This window comes from Branchiostoma floridae, chromosome 3 (genome assembly GCF_000003815.2).
Source record: "Branchiostoma floridae strain S238N-H82 chromosome 3, Bfl_VNyyK, whole genome shotgun sequence".
Classification (NCBI taxonomy): domain Eukaryota; kingdom Metazoa; phylum Chordata; class Leptocardii; order Amphioxiformes; family Branchiostomatidae; genus Branchiostoma; species Branchiostoma floridae.
Window position 1 is genome coordinate 13,086,153 of NC_049981.1, and position 27,225 is coordinate 13,113,377.

The 27,225-nt window shown below is 42.3% G+C and overlaps 1 protein-coding gene and 1 non-coding gene across 5 annotated transcripts; both read right to left on the bottom strand.

The window, feature by feature from the left end:
- Positions 1–28: 28 nt before the first annotated feature.
- Positions 29–13,836, bottom strand: LOC118412283 (solute carrier organic anion transporter family member 4C1-like). 4 transcript variants are annotated; one of them, XM_035815052.1, is made up of 13 exons: positions 13,719–13,836; positions 9,069–9,231; positions 8,122–8,542; positions 7,654–7,752; positions 7,415–7,514; positions 7,123–7,244; positions 6,780–6,860; positions 6,199–6,378; positions 5,589–5,784; positions 5,151–5,316; positions 4,773–4,945; positions 1,552–1,616; positions 29–1,115 (listed from the first exon to the last, which is right to left on the bottom strand). In XM_035815052.1, exons 1-13 carry the CDS (start codon positions 13,805–13,807, stop codon positions 829–831), a joined length of 2,142 nt encoding a protein of 713 aa, XP_035670945.1. In that variant the 5' UTR covers positions 13,808–13,836; the 3' UTR covers positions 29–828. The 4 variants fall into 4 exon arrangements, with proteins under 4 accessions (XP_035670945.1, XP_035670944.1, XP_035670947.1 ...); XM_035815051.1 differs by lacking the exons at positions 29–1,115; positions 1,552–1,616 and adding exons at positions 2,383–3,413; positions 3,837–3,901; XM_035815054.1 differs by lacking the exons at positions 29–1,115; positions 1,552–1,616; positions 13,719–13,836 and adding exons at positions 2,383–3,413; positions 3,837–3,901; positions 11,263–11,405.
- Positions 13,837–15,229: 1,393 nt separating this feature from the next.
- Positions 15,230–15,302, bottom strand: Trnar-acg. The gene has a single exon. It is a non-coding gene; the product is annotated as a tRNA-Arg (tRNA).
- Positions 15,303–27,225: the final 11,923 nt, after the last annotated feature.

Genomic DNA, 27,225 nt, shown 5'->3' on the forward strand with positions numbered 1-27,225 from the left:
GAACTTCAGAAAAAGACAGTATCCTTCGTGGAATACAACAACTTTGCTTTAATAACTTTTTTGTCTCACAACAGACACCAGTGTAGTGAGAAATATGATACTTCCAGATTATGGCAGAGCACGCTTGAATAGAAAGAAATTGGGATGTATCAGGCCATATGAACAAGTCAGAAAAAACTCCTTGCAAAAGCTTTAAAAATGCACCCGCCCCATGTGCGTCATCAAAAATAGATAACACTGTAAATGGTACGTAAATAATAAGATTTTACTTTACAGCGTTGTTCCTTCCTAAGACGTTGCCTGAATATGAAAATGTAGGTCAATGACTTAGAATATGTGTTATTATATAGCATAAACCAACTAAATTAGAATTCAAAATTGATAACATTAACACCTATATGGACATGTAATACACTATATACATGTGAATAGTACGTTCTGAATAACCATATAGCGTGAAACAGGACATAAGATATAATAAACTTATACATATACATTTGTCGTTCATGATGTACATCTATATGGTATATACATTTACATGTATATGTACATATACATATACATACGCAGTATAAAGTGTAAAAAGAAGCTTCTTTGTCACAAATATACAATACAAATTCCATTATGAGATAGAAATACTTGATTATATCATACATATAACTACGTATGCCATTGACGTGCTGAGTCATTTCTGTTTGTATTACAATAATTGCTTTCTTTAAAATCGCGTTTACACATGTTATTGACGTAACATATATAGCTCAACCAGACAATCACTTTTTAGAATGTTGAGAACATTGTACCCGTACAGAAGCGCTTCCTAGCGGCTTATGTGCTAATAACAGCGATCTCCGCAGTTGACTCCATCCTTGTGAGCGTGGTCTGTGTCATCGTCTTGACCATGCCTACAGAAGGTGGCGGCGTGTAGGACATGTACGCTGCCATAAACAGGATACATGCTACCGTCTTCACGGATAACATCAAGGCGAGAAGGCTGTACCCCATGTGCTGGTTGTCATACTGTAGACACGAGCCCGTCTCACCACACGACTCCCCCCACAACACGCAGGAGCTGTCCAAGATCGCTCCCAGGATCACCGGCCCGGGGATTGATCCTGAAAGTTTAAAAAAAAAAACACAACAACAGACATGAGCATGATACAACTGACTGAACATCAACGTGACAAGCTCTAAATGTCTATAGATATTACTGCTTGTGTGTAGCCATGAGTCAACTATCAATGTTCCCCCAAGCCGTCTACAACTTTGTACCAGAGCCAAACTACTGCAGTTACCTAAGTATCACATGAGAACATTTCTCATTCATTGTCTCTTCCCTCCTCTCTGCGTATACGTGTGTATATGTGTGTGTGTGCATTTGTTTGTGTGTGAGCGTGCGTGTGAGTTTGTGTGTGTATATTGTGTTTTCGTGATTATTATCAACAGGTTTTGACTAAAGCATGTATTCACCACTGTATAGTGAATTACATTGATCAAAACATTCCCACGTGTCCTGTAATGACCTCTGTAAATCTGACTGAAAGTTCGTACCTATGAGTCTCCCAAATATGTTTTGCACCCCAAGAGAGAACCCCTGCTGGTTATAAGGGACGCACCTGAAATACAATACAAGGAACAACTATGATTATGGACAACATTTGCAAGGTACGTTTGCAAACACATAATGTTTACCTTCACATGGTGTAGCTCAACAAAGTATATCTGTTTATTCTTATTCAAACACATTAATGTATATTCTGAACTGCAAATCCAGCATTGTCCTGCCACTTACTAGTACTACCTTATGTAACCAAATACCACAGGGTGCCTGTCACCAGTAACCATGGGGACAGCCAGGTCATTGACCTTATTTGCTTGGAGAAAAAGAGGAAAAAAGCAAAAACAATATAGGTGAAATATACTACTTAATATACTATTCAATATACTACTTATTAGTTTTATTTGCTCACTTCTTATAATTTATGGCTAGTTTTAATGTACGCTGGAGGTGTCGGCCTTGTAAAGGATGTACTATCCTGTTGCCTACACCTCTCAGATTGATGAATGAAATATTAAATCGGAGGGGACAAGGCTGTAGACAGAAGACGAAATACGTACAAGATGGATTAAAGAAGGCATTTAAATGGGTGGGGACAATGTCTCAGGCTATATGTGACTATAGACGGAAATGATTCTGGGACCCAGTCTTCTTCTTCACCTTCTTGATACATCATTTCAAGATGCTCTTTAATTTTTAGACAAAATAGCACAAAATAATTTGCATCTTATTGTATAACTCAACCTACTAACGCAGTAGAATTTGCTTTGCAAAGGTGATTCCACAAAAAGATAACATCTAAAGAACAAGATAAGATAACAGAATGCAAATTTCCACTTTATTGAATTCTATTTTGTGACAATTATATATGATTAATAACTTAGACACAAAATGACATACATGTTGTATATCATATTTTCTTGTCCCCCTAGTTTGATGATATGCTATCATAGTTTGTAGACGGCATCTTATGGGGATTTCTTTATCTCTGTAGTTACCGGAACATCTTAACAAATTACTACCATTAAAATATGCACAAAATGCCATTGAGGCAGCTTGATCAGTTATAACATATAGCTATAACAGTTATAACTTGATTATATACTCCCGTCGTATCACCAAGTTGAACACTACACTATGTACACTGCATATACTCATATTGATTGTGGCAGCACTATATATATATATATGCTTTATGTTTTATAAAGAAATGAACAACTTCATATATCATACAATATACAGTAGGTACTTTTCTTATCTAAACATTACATTATATACATTTATTTCACAGGGACTAATAGCATTATACAGGCTTCTTACCGAATACAGTTCAAATTTTTTCATGTTGTCGATATTGCAGACATATTTATTACATGTAATTGCGGTCCAATCCAAATTGTTAACCATTTTTTTCTATTTCAATGGCAGTGTACACGCCTGTGGATTATTTCAACCCTTTTGCAAATTTGTAGGCCTCACAAGGATTTCCTTACTTTTAGTATACCAGAATTAACGTTAACGGTTCAGAGTTCAGTGCTTTCTATATCCATGCCCTTATTGCTTACTCCGTTCGACCCTGGAACAGTAACAGTGGCTAGCTCGTCCGCATGTTGCAAGGAGGCCTGAGTCGTACTTTTAACCATTTCCCCTTGCGGCGGGGGTTTGTATGACAGGTAGGCAAATGAGTAGAACAGGAAAGCCAGGACCTTCCCGGCGACAGTGAGGTACAGGAGAGAGCGAGCCATCGCGGCGTTGTCATAGAACCAGCACGCACCACGCCCATCACACTTCTCCTGCCACACCAGGCATGTGTCGTCTATGAATCTGCCGAAGAGAATCGGCCCAGGAATGGTCCCTGTGTTTTGGACGAAAAGTGGAACTACATTTAGTCAACATGTAACTGTCGTGTAAAGAGGTTCGCACGGTTCTAAGTGCGCATACACATGGTTAAAGGTGAAGACCCTGACTTCTGAACAGTTCTTGTCTCGAAAATGTTTTATACATGTCCAGACTAGATCGGTCGATTCGTTGTTCTAAAGAATTAACAGAAAAGAAAGACGAAACGCATCGCAAAACAAGATGTTCTAATAAACACGATAGATTGATAGATAATAGAGCTAGCATTTTTTTCAATAAGGGTTAGTTTCTAGTTGTTACATTTCTCTGCCAATGTCTATAGCCTATCAACGTTTTCTTTGGTCATTTTGAAATAATTTCAAACAAAAAGAAGGATTTTCAATTTTTTTTAGTCGTTATCAACAATATGACATGCACGCACCGATACATCTAACGAAGATCCACTGTACGCCGAGCGCGAACGACCTCTGGCTGTCGGGAACAGTCCTGCAGAACAAAATAAATCGGTGAGAGGAAGACAAGACGATGTGTGTATCACTATTGTGTGTTTGTGTGTTGTTTGGCGTTTGTATTGACATAAACGCGCAAAAACTGTCAATGGTCTTTCAACAATGGACATTCGTACGACTCATACACTAATGCCGCACGAATGTCCCAATTTGTGGGCACGACATATGAGATTGGCTCTTAGGGCATGCAGATTTCATGATATATATATATGTACAATTATTTCTTACAACGTTGTCGCAATTGCAATTTCTACGTATACAATGTAAACGATGACTTACCGAGTGTTGGATTTGAAAAATTCATTGTTCGATTATTGTTTCTCATAATCGTTGATTGAGTAATCATGGAGACAGGATCACACAGTCAATCAGATAGAGTCTGGAACAAGTCAACAAGCGAGCGAGCGAGCGAAAAATATGGCAGCTGCTGTAGAGGCTTGCGCAGAAGTATCAGAGTTAGCATATTATAGGTAAAGCTATTTAACATTCAGTCGCAAGGAGCTTTGATGTTAAATGCTTATAGAATGGATGAATAAAATCATGAACAATATATATTTCATCACACTTTGTTTGCAAACAAACATGTGGTACTATTCGCCATGGCCGTGCCCCTGGATTTACTTTATCCGGAGTTAAAATCAACCTGGGACCCGGTAACAAATAGTCGCCGTAAAATAAATCGTGAAAACACCGAGATGTACCCCCGCGGTATCCGTGAGTCTATTGGAGCACATCTGTGTCTTCAGCGCCTGGTAGGGGCTACATCCCCATTTGGGCATCGTTGGAAATGGAACCGTAGCATCAGTGACAACAATGACAACACAGACACGACTAAGACCCCGCCCTACCTGAGCGTGGCTCCCGTGGCCAGGGGGTTGTTAGCGAACGTTAGCAGCATGATGGCGAAGAACATGGCCAGGAACACCGGCATGGTGCTGCAGGTCGATTCGCACTTCCCCTGAATGGTGTCTGCCAGGCTGGCCACAGAATCGTAGAAAATGCACGTGCAGTTGTGGTAGCGCTAGAAACAGTAGGAAACAAGCAATTAGAGATGACAGGATCCCCCCCTCCTTCCCCCCTGTGCTTTGCGATGATCCTTGCGACGAAATATCATCACTGATGATATATGACAACGTTTCTACGAATAACATAAGAGAACACACACCTTAGCACACATACCGCACGCACACATACACACCCTGAAGCGTCGCCAAAAAAAAACATACCTTTGTTCCGTCTGTGTCCGTCAAGACAGTACAGCCTGCATGACAAGGCGAGAAGTACTGCATGCCGTCCGCCCCACAGGTGGGTGTGTAGTACTCCTCCTGGCAGGTACAGTCAGTATTGCATTGACTGGTAAGGTTGAGCCCGGACACTATTGGGTCCACTGAGCTGGGGTGACGGGAAACAAGAATGTATCAAACCAAGACGGGGGACGACACCGACTTGCAATCAATTAGTCACGTGATCTGACCAATCAGATCATCGGTTATCCTAAAGAAAATCAGTGGGATATATTTTGTCGTGTTTGAAAATAGATCAATTATCCTTTCAAAAAGTTGTGAAGCTGAGGTGAATGGAAGATCGTAAGATAAAAGTTTTATTAGTTTGGACTACAAAATTGAGTCAAGTTGAAGACTGTTATGTTATTGTATTTGCCATACCTGTTGGTGTACCGCTGTGTGACTCCGGCAAACGGGATGTTTGGACACTGCACAAGGAACACCAGGTACAGCGCCAGGCAGACCCCGCCCAGGATGATACACAGCCTCAGCATGCCCCTGCACTTCAGCTTCATGAACTTCATGATGACTCCGCCCAGAATGTTTCCCCCAGCGGCGCCCGGAACCACGACAAACCCTACCAGAAACACAAAATACGAAGTACATACCCAGTGGTCCCTTACTCAAGCTGGAGCTGATACTACAGTATCAATGATTACTTCAGTTCATCGAATAGCTTCATCAGGATTCTCAGTCATTTGAAAGTAACGTTTTTGTTCAGTTTGTCGACTGCCTTCACCAGGGCGTAATAAGTAACCTGTGCCACTCCTTGCCGCTTGGTGGCGCTGTTGCACCAGGGTGTGCCAAACATGACTGTGTTTGTATCTCCATCGTAAGAGTATATAGCAGAGTTCATTGCACCACGATGAATGCAGCTTACGGGGTAAAGTTTACTGTTTATAAGTGTGTGATGGAGGTCAGAATATTTGTGTGGGCTGCAAAAAAGTTAAACTTTTTTATCAACAAAAAAAAAAATCGCTTTTGATCTTACCGCAAAGCATGGCGGCCCATCCTGACGTCTGACTAAACTGCATCTCCACAAACTTGGGACCGAATGTGGCCAGTCCGCTGGTCAGGAAGCCTTCAAACGCACCGGCAAGGCTCACAAACATGAAGGTCGGGTTGAGCAGGAGGATCTTCACAGCGATGGGAAAGTCTCTCCAACTCTTCCCTGGTGGCAAATATCATACACAGATGTTAGGGAAAAGGCTACTTTTTAGCACGCAAAAGGGATCCTCGTCTAATAGCTGAGAGCTCAATCAATTGTTCCGAGTACGAAAGGTTGAGCAATGCAGGTCAAAGGTCGTGGGAAGTCGGTATAGTCCCCATCCGAAACAAAGTGTTTCGTTCTCATGGTTACTTCTCCAATCTTTTTGTGTGTGTGTGTGTGTGTGTGTTTTTTTTCTGCACAGAGCAAGGGCCATCATCACCCGGAACAACACTTTAACAGTTTGACAGTGATCTGAGAGCAACGTTCCGACACTATCTTTACATGAGCAATAATGACCACTGTCATCATTGCAAGTATGAAAACAGTTGTACATCTCATTTGAGAGCAATAACTATACGTACCAAAGTCCGGTTGAGACGCCACGTCCGCCCCTCCCTTGACGTGTGCCTCAGACTCTTTATTGGCTTTGATTTCTGCCGCACCTACAGTGGTACATGGAGGATTGTCACATCAGCACGTACCTGGTTGGGGTTTTAAACACTTCTTCATTAAACATTGCTTGTATGCATCCTACCTGTATGGCAGTTGATACAAAATAAGATCTCTGCAATAATTTATTGCCCACTAATACCTAAAAAAAACTAATATTCCATGACACATGCTGTGTGCAATGGTGCCGTCGTAAAAAAAAAAAAAAAAAAACTTTTTTGGTAACGCCTCAGGGGTGGAGCCTACATTGTTTACCTGGCAGTTCTTTTGGATAGCCGAGGAGGGGAATAGTGATGGACCAGGCGAGGAAGGTGCACATCAGGAACCCGATCCACCAGGCGCCCACCCACCGCGGATCCGCATCGGTTAGTCCGTCCCTTGTAGGGGTGAACACAGAAAGGTTTTGTGATAATTGGTCAACTGAGTTGATGGTTAATATTGGAAAAAAACTGAATTCTGATTGTAACGCAACATAACATAATATGACATGACATGATATGACATGACATAACATAACACGAAGACTACTAAGACCATGTATGTTTACCCTGTCCGCCCGAGGTCGATGTCAGTGTAGATGTTGAGAAACTGTCCTCCTATCAGATACCCTGCAGCCGGGCCCAGCGTGGAGGCTGCGTAAAATAATCCTGAAAGCAATAGACTGTATTAAGCAATAATCCAAATACTGAAAAGATGATATCAAAAGAATATGATATTCTAAGAGGCACACTTCAGTTTAACATTGAATATTGCCATGTGCTTTTATGTATACACCTTATCACTTACCGATATACATCCCTGAGTTCGTTTTCTCAACGTTTTCGTCCAGGAATGTTGTACCCAGGGTGTACAAGGGTGTGCCACCCACACCGTGGAGCAGCTGGCCTGAAATAGCAAAGGAGGTCTTATCAATTGAGTGAGACTTGTAGTTACCTCTTCTAAGGTAAACAATCATACTTGAATCAGAAAAAAAACTAACATGACACAGACTAAAAGTTATTCACCTGAGTAACATTTCGATAACTCCCAGGCTACCAGTGTACCTTCCTCACAGGATCAACTGGATACTACTTCTACTCGCCGCATGGTGGCGCTTTAGCAAGAATGTGAGCCCAAACGTGACTGAGTCTATACCCCCTCGTCTTAGTTCAGGTGTGGACTGTCTGATCTTGATCCATACACATGTAGCCTTAATCCAAACAACTTGATGGATTTATGAACAAAATATTGGCATAAAGAAAAAAATGATCTTACCTAAAATAAAGACGTAGAGATAATTCCTTAGACCAGTGCCTGTGCTGCCGCTGCTGCAGTCCTGACTGGTGGAGTTCCCGCCGATGTCGCATGTCTCCGTCTGTCCCGTGCCGTACACGTACGGACCGGTGGTGAAGTGAGGCAGGGAGTAGATCAGGGCTCCCAGACCTAAAGAGAAACTACCGAAGGCTAACCACTTGGGTTTACTGTTGCCCTGCCCGGCGTGAAACGTCACGAACAGCGCCAGCACCACGAAGGCGATATCGTAACTAGCGGAGACGATGCCTGTATTGGAGCTGGGCAGTTCAAACCTGGTCTCTATGGACGTGATGCTCACATTGACCAAACCGTTCACGATGACGCCTTGTGTGAACGAGAACAGGCACAGGAACAACAGGACTCCGTTGGCATTGTTGCAGCACTGGAGATAAAGAGATGATGATAAGAAAAAGACTTTAAGTGCTGAATGGCTATTTCAAATGGCACGAGGTCATTGAAAGGGAGAGTTCAGAGACCTCTTAACTCCACAGGTTTTCTAAATGTCTTGTCTCAGCTTGTCTCTTGATTATGCAAACAAAGCTGTAACTAGCATGATCTATCCTAAAATATAGTTTTCTCTACCAAATTGCATATATTGCATGTGTAACGGTCCTCTTAATGATTTATTCATGAAGATGCACAACAATAACTTATTAACATATAGTATGAAACTTACATCATTTATAACACTAAGAACCATGACGCTTTCGCATTAATTGTGCGAGATAGGCCCTTACTTGCATATTTGGTATCTGCAAATGTTCCACCTGCTATAAATTACACCCTCCCCTCCCGTGTACGCTATATGACATGCAGTAGATTTCTGGCGAATTGAGTTGACCTCCCTAGAAATCTACTTCATGTCGTTCAGAGCTGAGCCTCCCCTCCCATCCTTCCCGTGCACAAACCTGCAGACATGCGGGAGTGAACCGCCCCCAGCCGCACGACTGTTCCTTCTCCCGGTCCGTGAGTCCCAGGTCATCAGCCGTGGTGTGGGCACTGCTCTTATTGGTCACCACTACATCAGCAGCTACTGGGTCTGGGGCCATGGTCTTCACTTCTTCGGACGGACTGAAACAAGAGTTATACAGAATGTTGGCAAAGCCATGTTATGCTCCTAAACAGTCGACGAGCTACGGCCGTATTTGTTGATCGCCAGAAGGTCGGCGGAAACGTGAGCGTGTTCTTCAGCTGGAAATATACCCCAGCTTAGGCTTCGGTCCCAATTGGAAAATAGGCCCTGTCGGGCGGTTCACGGGCTGTTTGGGCACTTTTGGGTGGTACTGTGGGACTGGGTGGTACTGCGAATCCCGGGGCATTAGGGGGACTCAAACATTTAAGTCGGACTCAAAATGACCCGGGGACCCGGTAACAAATAGACGCCGTCACCTACCCGTGGGGTACACCAATGATCTCTCACTACTTGTCCCTCCATCGAGAGCATTCAATTACCAGTACCAAAGTCCTTCTACTTCTAGAGCACCAACTTCTTTCTAGGGACTGTCAAACTATGGAGTTCTCTCGATGACGACTGTTTCCCTCCTGTCTACAATCTTCAAGCATTTAAAACCATTGTTCACTGCGTGTAAAATAAACCCATCGTCCATCAACTCGACAAACCCGTCAAAAATTGCGATTCCTGTCTTTCCAGTTGAGTTGCCCTAATCCATGTGATTAGGTTGTTGAGCTCGAGTGCCAGATAAGCTTCACTGGATTACCCAGACAAGTATCCGTCTTTACCAAAGTACTGTTAACAGATGAAAACGGTATCATGATCAGCTTATTTCAGGTATTTACACCCAGACTTTGTTTTCACAACAGGTGTCTTGTTAAACTTAAAGTCTAGTAAAGCACGAGAGATATAAACAACACTGAGTGGTATCATTTTGTATGCTTGACCAAATTCCGTGGATTGACATACCAGTAGTGTCACCGATATCAAAATGAACTGAACTGAAAAAGGGACGTAAAATTGGGGTCCCATTTTCGAGGAGGTGCCTCGAGCACGTAAACAGCCTCTTCATAATGGGTACCTACTGGCTGCAATACTACACCAAGGTGAAAGAATTACACCCCTCCCCATTTTCCTCTACACCTGATACCACACCCTTACGCAGGCGATGGGACTGCATTTCCTACGTTACTGTGCAACTAAGTGTTTACATCGTCAATCAAAGTCACCTTGGTTGACCTTTAGCCTAAATTCTAGTTCCAGTCGGGTGAACACTGGGACAAAAGTTGCTACGTTGATAGAGGTCAAATTGCGAGTTACGTTTTCTCTGCATACACTGGTGTAAGTAACTTTTATGTTACCTTATATTACATAGACACGGTTGTACCATACATTCCCTTTATTCTAAAAAAACATGTCTGTAAGATGACCCAGCTAGGATCTTGTAAACTATGACAAAGCAAAGGTGGTTCGGATACTGGATTCTGTGTCCCGTAGAATGATAATAATGATAAACATAAATTTATATCCCCATAACCGCGAAGTTTAAGCCTCCTTGTTACAACGTACAACAACATCGTAATCTGCATAACAAGACACATAAGTCCGAAAAAGAAGATGGAAAACAAAAGACTGATATGAAGAACTCACCATAGGTGTTCGGGGTGTGTTAGTCAGGTACTTTCCTCACTAGAGCAGGAATATGGGTCAATTAACGAGGCAGTTCGGAATGTTCCTCCCGGCCAATTTGTTGATATAAGGTGTTATGGGGGAGATAGCTACCTGTCTTTTGGAAAACAACGGCTTTTCTAGGAAGTAAAACTGACCAGCCAAACAAGCAGATAAACAAACAAATACTGAAATGGCCAAACCAACATTTAAACTGACTGCGCAAATGTATGTTTTGATGAAGCTTATTATTCTTTTAGAACTAATCTATTCAAAAACAATGGAAAGTCTTAAACAAATATTGCAAAGCCGAACACATTTCTACGGTGGAAAGTGCTACTTTTACAGTGATTGTAAATATTCCCTTTTCAAAGATTAACTGTCTGAATAAAGTTTGTTGTGATTCCAAAACCTGCAAAACCTGCAGTAAAAAAACATCTTACTTGAACCAAGGAGGTTTAAAAGTCCTTGCTTGAACATACCAGGTGGATTTAGCCAGAATAACTGCCTGGTGCTATTATCGCCGATGAATGCACATGAATGTTTCCTTTGTCGTGTTGGTGTGCTTGCCAGCCAAGTGGTATTGATCGAGCTCTCGGTCACTACGATACCGCTAAGGATTTGTAAGCACAGAGGCAAGTTAAAAGCGAAGCCACCATAACTAGACATGAGATCGAGAGTGTGTGTGTGTTTACATGTATGCGTTTGTGTGTGTGTGTGTGTGTGTGTGTGTGTGCATGTGTATGTGTTTGTTTGAAGGGTGTGCGTATAGTCCGTGTCCGTGTCCGTGTGTGTGTCCTTTTGCGTGCGCGTGCATGTGTATGTGTACGTGCGTCTGTGAGTGTGCGTGCTCGCGTGCGTACTTGTGTGTGTAGGCCTAAAATCGGTAACGGCGTGGTCACATATACCGTGTTATTGTTGCGTCGATCTTCTTTTCCCTTGCCAACATACCATTACACTACAGACCGCGGGCACTCATCTATGGCATCGCTGTCCACCACAAGACAGCTAGCTGAATTTTGTATGACACTTTGCCCAGGCTGCTATCAGTGGTAGACTCTACCAGACTAAGTACGTTGGCTATTACAGGGAGAATAATTTACCAAGGGAGTTTTGCTACCAGATAGTTTGGCCGGTCAGAGATGTAACATTTTACCTTTACATGGACTTACTCCCCTGGCCAATTTCCCGATTTTTTTGCCGAATTGTACAATCCCCGTATCCCCGTAGGAAGGCCTGGTGGAGGATACCTCAGTGTACTGCCTTAAACCTATCGTAGGACGGATGTGACCAAGCCCTGTAGTAATCTGACTGACAGACAGGTACACAAGCAAACATGATGTTTGAACATCGAATAATGACTAACTAAAGTACAATGATTCATATTGCTAAAGTCAGTAATAGTCGGTACATTGGTAACGATTGTATCACCAGTAACAAACAGTCTGAAGCTATGGGATGTTTACTGACATTGCGTTAGCATATCCCCTGTTGTTATATTGGACGTTATTCACCCAGTACTGTAAACATTACGGTGGTTGGCATTTGTTTGTCCCTATTTTCCAAAGACATTCAGGAGACAAGATGGCGAAAGAAAAGGGAGAGAGCAGCTATATATAGACTGCATCGTGAAAGGACATTAGAGAAATAGACCATAAAAGTTCCATCAACATAATTACTGGTTTGATAGAACCGGTTTCTTTGAAATGACGATAGGCGTAAACACATTGCTGAAGAGCAATTTTCATGCCGAATCCATGCCTAAATTGACTGTACATTTAATGCTTGGGAATGATGGAATCATTAAAAACGCTGTTGCTGTTATTGGTTTGCGCCAGCACGCTTTGTGCTTTAGAAGATAGTTTCTATGACCACATATGTCAGAAGTGGCCCTCAGTGCCTTATTGACGTCGGTACAGAGTACACAGTGTCACATAATCACCACATACTAGGTTTCTAGGTGCATGGCATGAAGACAGTTCAAACAAGGTAAATCGAAGTTGGCAGGCTTGACCCAAACTACCCTTAATGCATTGAGACCCTTCCAGTTCCACTGACAAGTATAGTACTAGTAGCACGGAGTGTGGTTTTTAAATTGCAAGAGACACGCACAGACACACAGAATCAGACAGACAGACAGACAACTAGGTCAAAAATAAACATTGGGGTGAAGTGAGTACGGGGTAGGATATGATCTAATTGTCATTTTTCTATGGACCATCTTATAAGATGGACGTTATATCTTAATGTAACAAACCTTCCTTTGATACAAGTTATGATGAGTATAGATCAACAAAATCTAAATTTCCTAAATGAAATCTCACAGGTTGTGTGCTAAGAAATGTCACCTATACAATACAACGACAATTTGTAAACAGTTGGGATCGGGAACGTGTAACAAATTGTGTTAGTCTATTTTTAAGTATTGTAAATTTTCCACAGTGCAAACAGTCAACCGAAGGGCGGCAAGTTTTTGCCTAGTTACGATATCTCCAAATCTTCAGTCCCAGCAACAGAAATGAAGTTTGTCCCCAGCTGCGAAAGAATCTTTAGAAATACAACAATGCGTCTCTTGAAAAACATGTTATTCTATGACATCAACTTAGATCGAGTATCCCCAACAATTTTGCGATGAGGTTACTCTCTGTGATCATGCGGCGCACTCACTATCAAAGAAGTTATCACGTCCCATTATGTTATCGCTGTGTGGTGTGGCTCGGAAATAAAACACCTGTAACCTGACCCAACTGGAAACACCATTGTTCAATCGCTGGAAACGCCGGTTTGATTTATTGCACTACCACGCCTACCGTACTAAACGTATAAACCTAAGTAGTCTTACGTACCTTATACTATTCGGGTAGCTGTAAAAAAACACGGAGGACTAGAATGGAGCTGCGACTACCACCATGTTGGATTTGTCTAAGTGTGTACTCACCTGATTTTGGGGTGAAAAGGGGGTGTGGTTTTCGTGGTCTTTGCCCCCATGTCCTGTGGGGCAAAGCTGGAGGCGCCTGACACGCTCATGGTCCGCCCTGTACAAACACCTGTGCACTGTTTACAAGGTACACGATGTAGTCACGTGATGGGAATAACGCACTCTCATTGGACACAAGTTGTTTTCAACGGACTAGTACATGTGAGGCTTTGGGTCAGAAAGACCGAACTAGTGAGGTCTCAGAGTATAGTATGGCATGGAAGCTAAGACAGACAATTGTGACAAGATGTTCAATAGCGTTTCAACTCCAGGCCTTTACAAGAACTTAGATTTACTTCCGGACGTTTCGAGTGACATCGATCACTTCTTCAGTGTTATTAAGGAACGCTGGAGAAGAGTGATTAACATCTCCTTTTTTTCACGCGAATGTGACAGTGATTCGTGTGATTTTCACCCGGTCGAAGACTTTGAATTGCCTCTAAATTTGTTTACCTGGATGTCTAACCTTCACAAACGTGTGATAAGAAAATATGCATTCACAAAACCTGTCGAGAAGCACAACAGCTGACCATGAGCGTTATGAGTTATGTAACGTTATGTCACGTGTATAATTCACGTGTTTCATGGCAGATTGGATAGATACGTGGGTATGTAGTCTGTGTAACACAAACTCTGCTGTCCAGCGCTGTAACTGGCCCCTTCCTGGAAGGATGTTAGGCAGGTTGCTATATGCGAGATTTAATCAGGCTACATATTACTAGTAGGTAGGCAGGTGAATCGATTGGTAGATTTATTGATTGATGGGTGGATCGATCATAACCATCATTGTATCATATTTACTTAATAGAGAGACAAAAAGATAGATGTTTACGCTTATTTTAAGACTGAAAGAAAGGTTAAATCCTCATTGAGTGCTTCGCGCTCCTCCTAACAAAGCACTGGGCGTATCTGCATAAATGTTACATTTTTCAACCTCCTTGAGACAAGCTAATCTTTTTTATCAATAATTATCTTAGTCGTGACTTACGAGGTCGATTGCTGTTCTCATATTTGGTAGTTGGAAGTTATTCCAAGTGCACGTCTGGGGTCGCTTTGCGTGTTTTATCATTTGGTTGAACGCGTTCAAAACGTCGAAAAATACACCCTTGCCTGAAAAGCCTTCGAAAATTAACGGGTTTTGTCATTCATAATGCTTGGTTCAGTGGGTGTGTTTCGGCAATTCCAAATTTGTTGTTCGGCTGATAAAACCACATTGAGTTTAACCAAGTCAATTGTTTCGGCTGATAAAACCACATTGGCTGAGAATATATGTTACATTTTAGTACCATTGCAATTATTAATAGCGTATAATTCCCGGTCAAAACCCTGAAAAATGAACAAATAAAAACATCGTTGACGAATGGAATTTATGTAACATTGAATTTGAACGAAATCGATGTAGCTGTAAAACATATGTGTGCGAGAAAGTGATAAGGAAGTAAAACCCATTAAGATTTGGGAAGAAAAAAAATCGAGCTTGCCAGGATTCGAACCTGGAATCTTCTGATCCGTAGTCAGACGCGTTATCCGTTGCGCCACAAGCCCGGATGTGACGTAGCGATGGCATTTTAGTGTCTATATACTTTTTTAAGATGAGGACAATCCTTCAGACCGTTTTTGGATGATGTGTTTTGAATTTACTTATAACTTGGATGATTACTTATTACTTGGATGCTTTAATCTGTACTCCTATCTCTTTCAAGAAGACATTTCAAGAGCGCAAGACCATACTGCTAAAAGCGCCACCTGTTAGTTGTCTAAGAAACTGCATAATAGTGCTTCAGGTATACGGTCGTAGTAACGTTTAATATTGCAGTAAAATCGAAAGGGCCTCGAAAGGCTTGTATATCTACACTAGTAAGTCTGCTATCCTGACCATATATAACAGCACCTTCGACCAGCTCTCAATTGGCATAGTGTTAATCGGGGTTGTTGTTGTCTCTGACCGCTTGATCGAGGTGAAGTTCCCTGGGAACGCGACAGTCGGCTGCGCTGAAAACTCCCAGCTTTGGAACCTTGTCAGTATTAAACCGAAAGATGAAGAATTTGATTATTACTGTCGACAATTCCTAAGGTAGACGGGATAATCAAAGTCAGGGTGATCGCTGTTATCCTCCTGATGTGGGGTTACTTACTAGTATTTTGAAAAAGTACAGACAGTGCCATAGATTACAATGGTGACCGGCAAAGCCAACAATGAATGGGTTATTCTAATAAGAACAGTTAGGCCATAACGGTATATAGTAAGCAACGTTAGAATTTATGGATGACATCCGCGCGCTCATTAACTTTCGCCTTAGTTCAGAAAAAAAAAAATGAGTGTATTTGCCAGCATGAGGTTCAAGTAAAGTGATACAAGTCTACAACACTAGTGTCACTTTTACTTGAATACAGGAATGAATATCTCGTTGGTTCTGATGCCATATTTCGTCACTTCAATCCTTGTTAACGTTACAACGTTTGTGGTGTCTATTTTTTAGATTTTGTTTTGTTTTTTTACCTGTCTTGTTTTTTCCACCCTTTCTCATCATTTTTCCAGTCTGAAGTGGACGTCATAAAATTTACTTGCTGTGGCCTTACGAAATACAACCTACTACTAGTAAGCTTTTTGGGTTCGGTTTCTTTCCTCTGAGAAGCAGTGAAAGACGAAGTATCCTATTTTTATTCTAATGGGTGGAAGTTGTAAGGTTAATAGGGTTGTAGTTTTCCTTTCGTCAGAAATTATTTCTGATATAGAAAAAAACATGTCATTCGTTATATAAAGAATTGCAGCAATGGTTTTTTGTCAAACAACAGAACTTCCGTACTTGCTACTTGCATCTTGGCAAACATTATGTAAATAATGATATTATTTCAATGTATGATCAATGAGATACATACAACAGGGGTGCCTAAGCATGTGCACGAACCCTATGAGACTCGTACGAACATTATGTGATACGCACGAATCACTATGCGAAAACGCACGAACCTTATGTGGTTCGCACGAATCACTATGTGACAAACACGAACCTTATGCGATCCTTGCACGAACCTTATGCGAAACCGCCCAACCACCGCCGGGTCACGTTACATCACGTTATTCGCACGTTATTCGTTATCATGAACACAATATAAATAACTTAGATACACTGAAAATATAATTGTTACCACCATGAGTTCAAGGGTTGCATTTTGTCTCTTATCCTTGATTTAAAATCAGTGTGGTTGCATGATGTCATTGTGTTTGGTAATGTGTTACAGGTTTGGATGCTTAATTGTAGCCAAACGTCCTTGTTTTAGCGGTTGTTTTGGGTATTTAAGGATATCAAATTGACGACGCTGGTTTCAAGCTGTGATTTATGATGCACATTATACATTGCAATTCATATTCCCTAAATACCATGTGTTTAAAAACAGCAGACATAGGTTACCCCACAGATAAAGGTGAAGTAGCGCAAACGTCGACCGAGCTGGTACCCATGGCCAGACAAATTTAAACAAATCGTGTACCAGCACATGGCAACGATGCATAGTCACGACTTCTCCGCCAGCTTTGCTTCTTCAAAAGAATTCCATAGAAACTGTTGAGATTCCGTTTAAATATATTGACGCAGGGTTTCAGACGGTTAAGTAATTGACTTGCATACTCAACGCTTCTTTCGATATGGCTTTATTAATCTAATTTTCCTTGCAAGGCATTAATAAACAGTTTTTATCAAATTTCCTCGCAAATTCAATTCAGGAGTAATTTTCTTTAAGTTTCATCTATAGCCGCATTCTAGTCTTTTTCGACTATGTGTCTAATATGCCAAATTCTATCTTATGCAAAAAAAATTTACAAAATACATCATAGGATTTCCTTATTTTCTGTATTTTGAGAATTACAAATCACCAATATCCATGAAACTAACTTTGTATGACAAACTCATAACCATTGTTTACGCTGGACTCTTCTATCGGATACAATTGTCCCTATGCCGGTGTTTGTGGTCATGGTGCTTGACTGAAAACAAAAATAAGAATGCTACATTTTACAGTGAGCATATATAACATATGTTACAGATCTACATGGCAAACGAACCCATGTCTTTACCTGAGTCTGATATAAAGAACTGCACGTCTAAGTATACATTTTTACTTTAAAGAATTAACACTCATGTTTAACAACTGGCTTATAGCACTGAATCTACACTGTACAATTTGGTGTTTTCAACACATACCATTTATTATACAGTGTATAGTGAAGAAAAACATTTCAGTACACCTTAATATCGCAATTTGTACAGCAAAGGCTTCTGGTTACAAGAACTTAGTAGACTTTAGACAGCTAGGCAGCATCAGCTCTTATAACACAACAACTGAACAAAGCTCTTGAAATTACATAAATTACAATGTTCACAGTAAGGGCCAAGCAGACTTGCTAATTTTCATTCTAAGTGCTTTCAGTCACAGCACGTGACTATTCCTGTCATATGTCAGCAGTAACATTAAAACATACCACTTACCCCATAACAATTCACAATTTTAAATTCCAAAACGTGATGCCTGACGATACCACCTTCCTTTGGTAACTCTCTCAGTCTTGAGTAAGAGATCACATTCCAAGAAGGCACCAGGAACATACTAAATACTAAGAAAGCAAAGAAAACATACAGTTCAACATATCAAAACAGAATATCGCTGTCCGTATTGTATCCCATGTACGAGCTAGGCATGCTTTCTCATCGTTAGTGTAGGCAACAGAGATTGAAGTTTAGTTTCTGAAATGTTCACGTGATACGAGGGTCAGGATTGGATGTGGCACCTGTTGGTTCCATAACGTCTTTGCTATACATGGTACATCGTATTTTCCAACCAACGCGTCATGTTGGCATCCGCAGCAATGGAAGTGTCGTCTTCACCCAAAAGCAAGGGTTCTTGATACATGTATGTGTGCTGAAGCGGTGTAGGGTTCCCAGTACTGGACACAGGGGACAGTGGCTGGATGTCAGAGGTGACGTATGTACGGGTCCGTGGAAGTGGATCCGCCGGGATCTCTTCTGTCTGAGTCATCTCCGAGCCTTGTGATTGTGATGATAAGTTAGAGTTAACGTACGTGTGGGTCCGTGAGACTGGATCCGGGATCTCCTCAGGAGTCGTCTCTGAGTCTTCTTGTTGTAATAAGGCGTTAGAGTAGACATACGTGTGGGTCCGTTGGATTGGATCCGGGATCCATTCTGCTTGGGTCATCTCCAAGCCTTGTGGTTGCGATGAAACGTTGGAGTTGACGTAAGTGTGGATCTGTGGAAATGGCTCAGGGATTTCCTCAGCTTTTATCGTCTCTGGGATTGGTGGGTAGTACGAGCCGCTGATGTTGACTGAATTATTGGACCGTGAAGGTGAATCCGGGACCTCCCCTACCCGAGTTATGTCCGGTTGTAGTGAGGCACCGGGGTTGGATCGGGGACAAGGATCTGGGTTGAATGTGGCACCTTTTGGCTCAGTCACGTCTGCGATAAACACGGGATTTTCCAGCAAACGCGTCATTTTGCCATAAGTAGCAGTAGATGTGTCGTCTTCACCCCAGACCTCTTCAGGTCCGTGCTGAAGCGGTGTAGGATTCCCTGTCGTGGAGACATGGGCGAGTGGCTGGATGTTAGAGTCAACGTACGTGTGGGTCCGTGGGAGTGGAGCCGCAATCTTTTCTGTCTGAGTCGTCTCCGGGTCTTGTTGTTGTAACAGGACGCTAGTGTTGACGTATGTGTGGGTCCGTGGGAGTGGAGCCGGGATCTCTTCTTGATGTATCTCCCGGCCTTGTGGTTGTGATGAGAAGTTAGAGTTCACATACGTGTGGATCCGTGAAAGTGGATCCAGGATTTCTTCTGTCTGAGTCGTCTCCGGGCCTTGATGTTGTAACAGGACGCTAGTGTTGACGTATGTGTGGATCCGTGGGAGTGGAGCCGGGATTTCTTCTTGAGTCGTCCCCGGGCCTTGCTTTTGTGACAGGACGCTAGAGTTGACGTATGTGTGGGTCCGTGAAAGTGGATCCAGGATTTCTTCTGTCTGAGTCGTCTCCGGGTCTTGTTGTTGTAACAGGACGCTAGTGTTGACATATGTGTGGATCCGTGGGAGTGGAGCCGGGATTTCTTCTTGAGTCGTCCCCGGGCCTTGCTTTTGTGACAGGACGCTAGAGTTGACGTATGTGTGGGTCCGTGGGAGTGGAGCCGGGATTTCTTCTGTCTGAGTCGTCTCCGGGTCTTGTTGTTGTAACAGGACGCTAGTGTTGACGTATGTGTGGATCCGTGGGAGTGGAGCCGGGATTTCTTCTGTCTGAGTCGTCTCCGGGTCTTGTTGTTGTAACAGGACGCTAGTGTTGACGTATGTATGGGTCCGTGGAAGTGGAGCCGGGATCTCTTCTGCCTGGGTCGTTTCTGGGTCTTGTTGTGGTGGAAGTGGAGCTGGGATCTTTTCCACCTGAGGTGTCTCCAGACCAGTGACGCGTGATTGGCCCTTGAGGTCAAGATAGGTATTAGAACTGTCGACTACTTCTTCATCATCATTTTCCAAGCCTTGCGGATCCGATGAAGCCCCTGATGGTGACATCATTCCTTGCATCTCAGAGTCTTGTGGCTGTGGTGAGACGTCAGAGTTGACGTGCATCTGGGTACCTTGACGTGAATCAGAGATTTCATCTGCTTGAGTCGTTTCCCTGCCTGGCGGGCAGTGCGATAACCTGACGTTGAATGTACTGTCAGGTCGTGGAGGTGGGATTGGGGCAGCGGGTGAGGAGTCATCGTCGTTCTGAATCTCTTCATGTATGTCTTGCTGAAGCGGTATAGGATTCGTCGATGTCGCAGAGACCGGTGGCAGATTATGCTGTAGCGGTCCGCCTCCTATAGCGCCATCAGTATTGTTATGTAAGTGGTGCCTCTCGTAGCACTTGAAGCATGCGACCATTACCAAACCGAGAAAGACCAGAGCCAGACATGCGCTTGTGGTGTAGACGACTATCATCACGGTGGACTCTTTTGTGTCATCTTCGGGAGTGGTTCTCTTCTGCTGGGGGTTCATGTCCGTGGAGTTTCTCATTTCTTCCGTTACATCTGTGTGCCACTGGGCAGGCGCTGTTGTGTAGACGGTTGTCACGGTAGGCTCTAGCATCTCTTCTGCCTCGGTCGTCTCCGTGCCACGTGATTGTGATGAGACGCTAGAGTTGACATACGTGTGGGTCCGTGGAAGTGGAGCCGGGATCTCTTCTTGAGTCGTCTCATGACCTTCTGGTTGTGATAGGACGCTAGATTGGACGTACGTGTGTGTCTGTGGGAGTGGATACGGGGCAGGTGCTGTTGTGTAGATGGTTGTCACGATAGGCTCTTGCATCTGACCTTCACTACTTGCCTCATTTGACACGTTCAATGTCAGATTCACGTCCAAGTCCCACGTCGAGCTCCATTTTGTCTGCTGCACGATACACCGGAAAACACCTCCCTTCCAGCACCGATAGACTTGCTGACTCATGCTGATAGTGCACGTGGACCTACCGATGTAGGGTAGTGCCGAGTGTGCCATACCTCTTACAGGAAACTCTGTGATGGGAAACTCGTGCTCCAAACGTGCGGTTACGGCACCGCCGCATTCGCCCTTTCCAACAAGGGTCTCTGTTGGGTCCAAACATCTTATGTTCTCTGGCTGCTTCTCCCAGAAGACCTCGCATATGAGAGTGTGTCCGTCATCACGACGTGATACCCTGGCTGTCGGCATCGGACAGATCATCTCCTCCACTTCAGCAACCCTTCTCCCTGAGACGCTGGGCGGGTAGCTGCACCTCAGTCTCCTGTAGGTATCTTCACCCAGTAGTGCCCTAACCCTAACAGACTTTAGGCTTTTCAAGGCACAGGTGCAGCGCACAGGGTTCTGTTGAAAGTTGATAAACCTCAAACGTTCACCCATGGCCGTCAGTTGGTCACCGGGGATGGCCGATATCAGGTTGTGTTGAAAGTTGGCATTCCTCAGAGCGGTCAGCCCTTTTAGCCATTCTGCGTTCAAAGCCAATAACTTGTTGTGTGCCAAGATGAGGACTTTTAGACTGGAAAGATGATGGAAGCACTTCCCGTCGATGCGTGAGATGCTGTTGTTGTCCAGGTATAGGTACACGAGGCTGGTCAGATTTGCGAAGTGCCACTCTTCAATAGCATGGATCCGGTTATGGCTCAGGTAAAGAGACTCAAGCCATATCAGTGGCTGAAAAGCATTTTCTTTGATTTCCTCGACTTCATTCCAAGACAGGTAGAGACTTCTCAGCTTTGAAATGCCACCAAACCAGCTTCCAATGGCGCTGATGGCGTTCCTTCCCAATGCCAGTGTGGTGACGTTTGGCACAGCGGATAGGATTTCATGTCTAACCGTCTGGAGGCGACCAGGCCCCAGAATCAGTGTGTGGAGCTGGGCGAGACCAGGCAGTGGTTTGAGCACACGGTTGCTGTCGGAGTGTCCCGCGAGTTGCAGCATCTTCAGAGTGTCTGGAAGACACATGAGTTTATTCCCATCCGTCTCTCCGGTCGTCTTGCAGATTGCACAAGGCAGTGCTGGAGCCGAGAGCCCTCTGGCCAATTCCTCTGGCACCTCGCATGGCTCAGTACGCTTTATTTTACAGAGCTCAGGGCAAGATAGCCCAGTCGGAGACGAGCCAAACGCAAAACAGAACACAAGAAAAAGTGAAATCTTCAGGCCAGACATTTTGGTCTCTCTAGGCCTCCCTACAACACTCTTCAGATCTTGTCCGTCCAGTTTTTTAAATAACTTCAAAGCGACATCAAGTTATATAGTTCTTGCCCAATGCAGCTGGTCGGCCTATTCTTTGTCGTCTCGCCAAGGCCAGGCTAGGAGTCATGATGAATGTAGCTCGTAATTCGCTACAGAGTGAAAAAAAACCCAACAGTTATCAACCGTTCTTGTTGATAGGGACCAACAAAGGGAAACAGATTTGCATAATGTTATTATAAACAATTACCTGGATATGAATGGAAACAAGTATCAAACACCTCTTCACATACCACAAATTCTATTTCAATGAGTTTGGTGTTCTACGGACTCTTGTTTTTTCAGGTTGTCAGTACAAATCAATTTACAGTTTATCATTATCGCTACCAAAGGCATCGATATATTTCTGATCAATAAAAGCATATTTATCCGCCCGCCTTGTATGTTATACCGATGCCATACGCAACCATTTTTGAATTTATGAACTACAACAGAAGAGTACAGGGAGGTCATAATCATATGCAATATTACTGTAATTCTCGCTACACCTTTCCACAAGGAATTCGTGAAAAGAAAAAATGATAAGGTAATAAACAATGGAAATAAGATTGTAGATAAAAGATATCATGGGGATATATACAGTCCGTTTTGGCAGGGAAAAATCGGCATTTAATCCATTGCCAATATCATTAATATTCATGCTTGTCCAACCATATCCTATGCAGTTAAAACCAGAAGTCACGAGTGACGATACAATATGAGGTATACATTAAAGAATTATTCTATGTTATCAAGAAGATCACAGGTAAACTTCTTTGCTTAAGTATGCAAAGGTGCTGGTCAGTATAATTTCGTCAAAATTGAGCCCTTCTTGATGTATAAATCACTGTGTGACGTTTAAGAAGCTGTTTGAAAAATACAGAAAAACAAGAACTCTTGTGATAATAAAACCTACCTTTACGTTAATCTTGGATCATCCCTGCATCTTGTACAGCGTCATTAGATGATGTTTATATTCCCGGGAATTCCCGAGAACAGCAGCGCGATTACTATATAACACCTACCATTATCCAGCAAGTTAGTCTCTGCTGTGTTTTGTGACGTGAATAATCATGACACAATGCTGGCTCATGTACAGTGGAGACCTATCAGAAGAAAGGTTACCCAGTATAAGTTTATTCATGATAAAACATGTCGCCTGTTACCGTTTTTTCATGTCTCCTATGCAGGCCCCTTGGCGTCTTGTGGGTCGCGTCATTAAATTTTAAAAGGTGAAGGAAGCCGTAGCGCTAGTTCACCTTTATCCATGGGGTAACCTATATCTGTTCTTTAAAAAACAACAAGGTATTTAGGGATATCAAGTCGACGGACGGCAGTTTCAAACTACAGTATTTTGAAAATTTGAGAATATTCAAGAAACTACCGGTAACGACGTCCCTAAACACTGTTTTTAATAACAATGCATTTAGGCAACCCCGTGGATAAAGGTGAACTAGCGTTTATTGCACTTCTCCTGTCTACTAAAAAATGCATCATGCTTTGTTTGAGGATGACTGCTTTTCCTACACAGTCAGAGGTAAGATAGTCAGAATATCTAGCATCGGTACAATATCACTTTTCTGTCATAGATAAATGAATGGTAACCCTATTTTCATAATTGATAAAATGAAAAGGTTTTCTGCAATATGTTCACGGTAAATTATGGGAAATTTGCATACAGTATGTTAAGTTAAAGTTGACATAGTCAGAAAACATTATGCAAATTACGGCACACTTGCGCAGGTATTAAATGAGAAGATAATTGTTGGCCATCGACCATTTATCATGAAAGTTTGCTCGAGTTGACATCAGACAAATTTAAAGAAGCATGTACCGCGCAAATGGTAACGATGCATAGTCACGACTTCTCCGCTAGCTTTGCTTCTTCAAAAGAATTCCGGAGAAACTACTGAGATTCCGTTCCATTATACCGACGCAGGGTTTCAGACAGCTAAGTAATTGACTTGCATATTCAACGCGTTTTATGTAACGTTAATATTTTTATTTTCCTTGCTTCGCTTCTCATTCGTAAATTATCTGTATCAAATTACCTGAAATTCCGTTCGGACAGGGGTAAAACATTCTCCAAACTTCATTCTTTAGTCGCACCCCCTTTCTAGCCTTTTCCCCACAATGCCATTTGTAAGACTACCAATACACAATGCAAAACAAGATACAAAATACTCCACAGGATTTCCTTATTATCTTCAGTAGAATGCTATGTTATTGGTTTCTATGTGTTTATGTTTGTGAGCTTGTGTGTGTGTGTGTGTGTGTGTGGATGTACAGCACCTGGATAGTTTGTATTAATATCTGGTATGTGGATAGGTCTTGAGATGTGGAGATGATTAGATTTTGGACCCCCTAGCAGCTTGTTACGGTACCACAGTTCTGGACATACATGCTCTTGAGGTAGAGCGTAAGTGGTGTAGGTTTGGGTCCCCTGGCGGCTTTTTTTCTTAACTGCAAGATCCTGTCTAGTCTTTATCTTATTTTTTTAAAACTCAATAAGGGATTGACATATTATCATTTTTGGTAATATAGCTTTAGCGATGCTTGGTATAATTAGGTTGTAATTATACAAATCAGAATCCAATTGCATAATGAGGAAATGTCATGAACCTGCCCCATTCCATGATTGGACTACATGTAGTTAAACTAGTGACATATGTAGCCAAAGAAGATAAGATTGATAGAGCAAAAGTATGCAAATGAAGACCAAATTTGCATAATCAATGAGAAAATGCTATGATTCCATAGTGGTCAATGATGGGAATTTCATACCAGTGGCATTTTTAATTGGCAAAGGTATGGGGTTGTGGAACTCTTGTTTTCTGTATTTTTTTAATTGCAAATCACCAACACCCATGAAATCAGATTTGTATGACAAACTCATTACATCTACTTATACTGGACTCCTCTATAAGATACTGGTACCAAATGGGTATGAGGTTGTGGTGCTGGAATTACCACAAAGACAGAAATGCTACCTTTTACACTGCCAGCACTTGTACATATAGAAATGGGAATGAAACTCCTCTTTAAAGCGGTAAGCCTACAGTAAGCTCAATCTACTATGAACAACAATGATGCTGTCCAAGTACACTGTAAACCCATAGTTGTAGCAACCAAATTTTTTAAGTGGAGTTGCCTTAGGTCGGCAAAAGTTCATTGAGGTGAACTTAGTTATTATATATACTGTAAATGCAATTAAGTTCGCGGGGATTCATTTTAGCTGAAGTGGGAAAAGAGATGTGGTGGTTTTAAGTTCGCAGTAGCACCATGCACTGTAGTCTCTTACTGCCAAGGAAAAATGTTCACGGTGGTTTTAAATTCGCGGTGAAGTGGCTACCGCGAAACGGCGAACATTAAACCACCGCGGACATTTCTGCATTTACAGTAACTCAAAATTGTCCAGTCACGTAGAGCGTAGCATTAAATATGCAAGAAAATCACTTATCCGTCTGAAACAGGGCGCAACGCTCGTTCATACAGTGGGGAGGCATAATCATAGCTTCCTTGGAATGCTTTAGAAAAAGCCCGATAGCAAACAAGGAGGTCTTGACTATTCACTATTCCTTTATGCTGGTCTTAAATGTTCTGGTCTCAAAGAAAAACAAACAATTGAAACAGTTCTTTTAAAAACTTTTCAACTAACCCCATACATTTGCCAAATAATTTCAACCTTTACAATCGGACCATTAGTTATGTTTGTCATTAATTATGCAAATAAGGTCCTCATTTGCATAAATTACAATAGTTGATCATCTCCTCAACCCAAATAACAGATGTACACACCTAATAACATACGATAAAGAGATGACGCTCTGCCAACCCCTTCTTCAGTTATTCCCTTTCACATTCTGACACTAAACCAGCCCCTGCAGTTCCCTAACAAGGCACTAGGGGTCCCAGGTCTACACCACTTACTCTCAGCCCTGAGAGCTATCTAACGCTCAAATATTATGACCACAGCATGTCCAGAACTAGAGATATCAAAACAAGAAGTTCTGCTGCAGTACTATAACAAGTTTCTAGGGGGCCCGAAATCTAACCGTTTCCAGGACTCATCAAAACCTACCCACATACCAAATATCAATACATCTAAGCGTTCTTGAGTTATTCTGGTCTACTACACACACACACACACACACACACACATACAAATGCTACCGGAAATATTATTTTCTTATTAATGTATAAACAATATCTCCAGAGCGTACACAAGGTCGTTGTCCCATATACGCTGCATATTAGAGTCGTTTGTGGTTGTTTAGGCATACCCTCATTGTAATACAGAGTCATATTCAGTAGTCTCAAGGCCTTTATTCAAAGCACAGGGAATTTCAAACAACATTCTGTAAAGATTTGTAGTACTTGTGATTGACTGTTGTTCTATGACCGCACAATCAAATCTTCTTCTAAACCTGAATTAGTCCTGTTAACCTCATGATGTGGCTTAATTTCTCATGTGATTAGCCATATATGCAGAATGACAACTGATAGACTCTTATGATTAAAACATCTAGTTGTCAGCTTACATGCATGTACCGTCCTCATAGTTACCTCCAATACTGCGTATGCTGCGAAATCTGAAAGTATATCACAGTTGGCAACATTCAGTCACAAGTACTATCATTCCTGGATCTCAGAACACAACATGCTGCTTGTCTAGTTTCCAGAATCCCGGCCTCTGCACATGCACAGA